The sequence below is a fragment of the Drosophila kikkawai genome, chromosome 3R (genome assembly GCF_030179895.1).
Source record: "Drosophila kikkawai strain 14028-0561.14 chromosome 3R, DkikHiC1v2, whole genome shotgun sequence".
NCBI classification, from domain to species: Eukaryota; Metazoa; Arthropoda; class Insecta; order Diptera; family Drosophilidae; genus Drosophila; species Drosophila kikkawai.
In genome coordinates, this window is record NC_091731.1 from 30733853 (window position 1) to 30739329 (window position 5477).

Genomic DNA, 5477 nt, shown 5'->3' on the forward strand with positions numbered 1-5477 from the left:
AATCGAATTAAATGCAGTGCACATATGCTTCAGGCCCATCCTCATTTTCCACCACACACACACACCAACCCCCTTAACAAATGATGTTGACCGCCCATGGTCATGGATACTAATTAATCTTGATTTTCAACAGAAGCAAAGTCCAAAGGATAGGAAGAGCAGTCCAGTGGATATAGAGTGTGCGAGTGTCCTTTCGTCAAAGTGACAATTAAATTAATCATGATGCCAAACGATTATGTCAACAGGACATCCCAGCACACACACACACACAACCACACACATGACGCTTAAAGAACATACAGGAATAGAAGCCCCCCCAAGGAGCCGAACATCCATGGGTGTTGAGTAAGTATTCGTGTCTCCGTTGGTGTTGCAAAATCTAATTAGATGCGGCCATCAAACTTATAATTAACATTTTGACCGCAGCACACACAAATTTTGCAAAAAGATGCGACAAGCTAAAAAAAAAAGGACATGAGCAGCCGCTTGAATTTTATGTACGAGACGTTTATAATTAGTTTTGCGGTTGACACATAAACTGAAGCTTTAATTTTAAAGTTTATTATTAAAAAAACGTCAACCTAGCACTAAATGGCATCTTAAGTAAAAGAACATTTTTTAATTTAAACCATTTGAAAGTAAAAATATATTTAAATACTTATTTTATATACTTTAAATTTATAAATTAAAGCCAGTTAAATTTATTTAAATACTTTAAAATAATGTTTATTTTAAAAACATATAAAATGTATTTTATATAAAAATATAAATAAATAATAATAATAAATATAAATATAAAAAATTATAATATATTTAAAAGGAAAGCTACTTAAAATAAATAGTTGATAGGGAATTTATTTACATTCTGGAAATAAACGAAAAATAAACTATCAAAAAACCGTAAATTATGGTTATTATCCTCGAAGATCGAAATAATTCTCAATGTTCCGTTATAAAAGGTTGAAGACCTAGATTAAAAGGTGCTAAACATGGCTAAACAAAAACGTATTCAAAACAACGTAACTGATAAAAAACGTAAAAATCTTAACGTAAAATTAGAGACGGTCGAAATATCGAAGACATATATAACGTACTTCAAATTTTGTTATTTGACTGCCCATTAATTCTGATTATAAATATAAATTTAAAAAAGTATTTATATTTTATTTTAGTTTCATCGCAATTAAAAAAAATTATGACAAACTTAAAACAATCGAACTATCGGCATGGCTATCGCAATTTTCCCCTCACTATTCGCACGAGGTGCTCGAACAAAAAATACAAGTCAACCAAAATTTTAATAAATTAACTTAAATATCAGACCCAAAATGACGGAAGCTGAGGAAATCAACGGTACTGAGGTGGAAGACGACGAGCAGGACTCCAAACAAAAGAAGTCCGATGCCAAGCGACACGACGATGGAGCCGCAGGTAAAATGTTCATTCAACAACCCCCGCAAAACCGCTAGCAAAAAAATTATTTTACGATTTCCTGCATAATTAAATAATATTTTAAGAAATAATACTTTAAAAATAAAATTATTCACAGATTTGGAGCGGGTTACTGATTATGCCGAGGAAAAGGAAATCTCTGCGGCCAACATATCCAGCGTAAGTTTGCTTAAATAATTAAATATTTAAGGAAAATATTAGTAACTAAAGTTTTTTCCTAATATTTACAGGCTGTGGAACAGTTTGGCAATCAGCGAAACAAGGAGAACGAACTGCGAGTAGCCAAGGAAAAGGAACTCCAGAAGGTGCAAGTAAAGAAGGAGGATATTGAACTGATTGTACGTACCTCTCAAACAAGGATCTTGGGAGTTTCTTAAGTCATATATATATAATCTCCTAACTCCTCTCCATTTCCAGATGAACGAGCTGCTGGTTAGCAAGTCTCACGCCGAGAAGGTGCTCCGTGAACAAAGCGGTGACGTGGTGGCCGCCCTGGAGGCCATCATTAGCAACTGAGGTGCTCCGCATAACTCTGACTTTATTTGTACATTTATAAACGCTAGCGAAGAAAACAAGAAAAGAAAACACCATAAGCCCAAAAAGCTGAAGAAAGAGACTTCTTTTTTTTTTGTGTAAAGAGATAACTTGCAATTTTTATTCAAGAGTATCGCCAGTGCCCATCATCATCTATCATCCATCATCCGTTCGTTGACAATTTTTGACTATCAATAAGTATATGATCAAATATGCGTACATCATCCTTGTTACAATTCATGTTTCCAAGTGACAAAAACAATAGTACTTCTTCGCCTCAGCAGCCTCCCAACTTATACTCGTAAATATATGACTTTTTTGGCAGTTTGCAGTTGCTTCGCCGATTGCTCTAAAATAATTCTATATATGCCAGTTGATCGGATAGATCGTGCCCTTTGTTATTAGCAAGAACCTGAAGGGTCATAGCATCAGCATTATGCTGTTCATTCATGGGGAGAGAGGGGGGAAAGGTAGTTTAAACAGACTTTATAAATTATAAAAACAAAAAACAAAGATAATGAAATTCTTTTATAACAACTAAGCAAACGACAACCCAGTTAAGGCTTTAAAATATGGGGGAAATATGTAGGTTTTTCGTGTAGCAGCAAACATCTAACTAATTTATGTGATTAAATACTTTTGCAAATTCTCGCACGACGGCGTGTTGATATTCTGCGCCTTTCGATACAAGTCCCGATCGCCAAAGGTCCTTGCTTTAGCCAGCATTGAGTCGCCTGTAAAAATCACGAAAATATCAGTTATTTAAAGTTTGCTTCATTGGGAAGCTTGTATAAACTCACGATAATTCCGCTCTCGACTGCAAGAATGCTTCAAATGATTCACAAAGTCCTCCTCTACGGATTCTTCTAGACGTGCCACCGAGCCTTGATACTCTGAATAAAAGTTGTCCTTGACGTAATAGGGAATCTTCAGGCCATTGGTCTCACGCTTGACGGAATATTTACTGAGGGAAAATAGAAGAAACTTGATTAGTTCTGATTTTTAGGATTTTTTTTAGCCATAATTACTGTGAGGGCGTCAGGCTGTACATGGGATCGGAGATGAAGAAGGACGACATCATAGACAGGCCAATAAGCAGCAGGATGGGCAGCAAGTTGATCAAAGCTGATGAATTGTTGCCCTGAAATAAACAAAGAAATGTGTAAATAAGCTTAAAGATAAAGAATTAGTCACTCTCACCTCTCGATCCTCGCGTGCCTGATGACGACGACGCTGCTGCCTCATATACACGTTCTGTTGTGGAAAACCACCATTAAAGAACATATTGAACAGCTCCTCGGCACTGATATCGGCCTGGAAGCCACGCGAGTAGCCGTACTCGTTGTTGTAGTACTGGCCATGCCCGTGGTGGTTTCCTCCATTGCCGTGACCGCTGTGCGACTCGTTGATGCCATAAAGATCGTAATTCTTTCGCTTTTCAGCATCGGTAAGCACGCCAGCAGCATTGCCCAGTGCCTTGAAGGCCTCCACCGATCCCGGGGCCTTGTTCTTGTCCGGATGCAATTGCAGTGCCAGCTTCTTGTATGCCTTCTTGATCTCCGAATCCGTGGCTGTCTTGGTGACACCCAATACCTCATAGTAGTCCTTGCATCTGCAGGATTATAAATAATATAAATAGGAAGGGGGAAGGACATGATAGAGTAACCTACTTTTTAATCTTTCGCACCGCCTCCAGTTGATCGTTGGTGTAATCTGGTGCACTGGATCGTGAATCTGAATTCACACGCTTCCTGGGACCGGTGTCCTTTTCATCGGTGCCACCATTGGCTCCTGGTCGAGATTTACCATTGCTGCCATTGCTGGTGGGGTTGCTCTTCACTTGGGCTAATAGTTCTGCAAAGATCAAATGTAGGTGGTGAGTCAAAGGTCAAAGGTAGTTAGGTAGGTCAAAGGTATCTTAAAGATACAAATTAATACCTAATCGAAAAAGTTATCAAGCTTCAGTTCATAAAGGTAAGCCAAGTCATACAATTTAGGGAACTTTTAAAGGAAACGCTATAGGGTATCTTGGAACGAATCGCGCCAAAGGAGACTATTCTATCCTGTACATATTTAATCTTTTTTTGCCGCCTTTTGTGGTCTTAAGAATAATAATAAAAATTGAACTAATCTATTTGATAACAAAGATTCGATTACCAACTAACGTTTCCAAACTAAAGATAAGATTATTATTGTTATTGTTTTTATAGATCAGTACCGTTTTCTTAAGCGGAGTACCTAGGAATGAAGTTTTCTGGGTTAGTTTTTTAAGGTATTCGCATAATTTAAACAAACTAAACACTATTAATCAAAGTTTCTGATGGATTGCTGATATCTATCGAGCTTGAATTATATTAAAAAGGAATAGGAAAGATACCAATCCCACAACTGTTTTATCACCAATAATTATGGTCGCCGGAGGACCATAAACAATTTGATAATAACCTCACCCACTTATACAGCGCTCTTAGCTAATAATTTTTTCTGTTCATAGCGTTATTTACGCGCCCTTACGTTGTCCTTACTTTTAGCATTCTCCGTAGGATAGAGCTTCTCCGCCTTGATCAGGAACTTTTCGGCCTTCTCGATCTTGCCCTCGGCCAGCGCCTGCACCGCAAAGTCAATGCAGCGCTGGGCCTCGTCCTTGTTGCCGTCCATGGATCCACCTGGCTTATCCACTAGTTAGTACGTGGTGATCAAAGTAAATAGTGGGGCTCTGCTATTTCCGTCTCGCTCTGTGTGCCCCTAGGTGTGTGTGCTTTACAATTTACGGACTACGCACTAACACACAAGCGTTAGCCTGCTTCTCTCCTGGTTTCCGCACTCGCGTCCGGTAAAAGTTCCGTGTTTCTATGCTATGCACCTGCACATTTGCTCGGCAATTTGATTTTACGCTGAATTTAATTGATTTTATTTGGTAAAATTTTTCATCAGCCGAAAAATACAGAACGGAGTTGCCACCTAGTGTCAAGAGAAAACATGAAGGACCGAGGCTGCCACCTGTCGAAGAGGAAATATAGCCAGTTTAGCGGATTGTTAGTTAGTAAATATACAAAGAAATTTTAAATTAAAATATTACAATTTTTAATATTACTAAGCATATGCGTTTATTATAAACAATTATAAACCATGCGTAAAAGTTTAAATATAAGAACAGTAATTTTCACTTAGCTCGAAATTAAAAGTTATAAGCAAAGGAATACCTGAAAATTAAATCATTTTTTGTTATATTAGTGGGCAATGCCCTCATAATTATTCTTAAAATACAATATATTCTAAGTTATTTTTCGAATGTCTCTAAGTTTTATCATAAATTGATTTGAGTAGCACTTTTTTGAAATGGTCTCAACTCAACTTTAAAGCGTCTCAAAATTGAAAGTGTTAAACATAAACAAATTAATTAAATCGTTATTTGTAAAATAATTGATCAACATAATTAATTTCAATAGAATGTAATTGCATTATGAGGCTAAAAATTAACCAAATTAAAT

General features: G+C 36.9%; 2 protein-coding genes across 3 annotated transcripts; one reads left to right on the plus strand and one right to left on the minus strand.

The window, feature by feature from the left end:
* The first annotated feature begins 1240 nt into the window (after positions 1-1240).
* On the plus strand, positions 1241-2068 carry LOC108077870 (huntingtin-interacting protein K). The gene is made up of 4 exons (XM_017171407.3): positions 1241-1431; positions 1550-1611; positions 1683-1790; positions 1870-2068. Exons 1-4 carry the CDS (start codon positions 1329-1331, stop codon positions 1966-1968), a joined length of 372 nt encoding a protein of 123 aa, XP_017026896.1. The 5' UTR covers positions 1241-1328; the 3' UTR covers positions 1969-2068.
* A 64-nt stretch (positions 2069-2132) lies between these two features.
* LOC108077868 (dnaJ homolog subfamily B member 12) lies at positions 2133-4964 on the minus strand. Of its 2 annotated transcripts, XM_041774346.2 has the most exons (7): positions 4512-4964; positions 3657-3840; positions 3187-3598; positions 3015-3127; positions 2787-2950; positions 2624-2720; positions 2133-2425 (listed from the first exon to the last, which is right to left on the minus strand). In XM_041774346.2, the coding sequence occupies exons 1-7, from the start codon at positions 4642-4644 to the stop codon at positions 2407-2409; spliced, it is 1122 nt and encodes a 373-aa protein (XP_041630280.1). In that variant the 5' UTR covers positions 4645-4964; the 3' UTR covers positions 2133-2406. The 2 variants fall into 2 exon arrangements, with proteins under 2 accessions (XP_041630280.1, XP_017026895.1); XM_017171406.3 differs by lacking the exon at positions 2133-2425 and having other exon boundaries at positions 2497-2720; positions 4512-4963.
* Between the last annotated feature and the right edge of the window lie 513 nt (positions 4965-5477).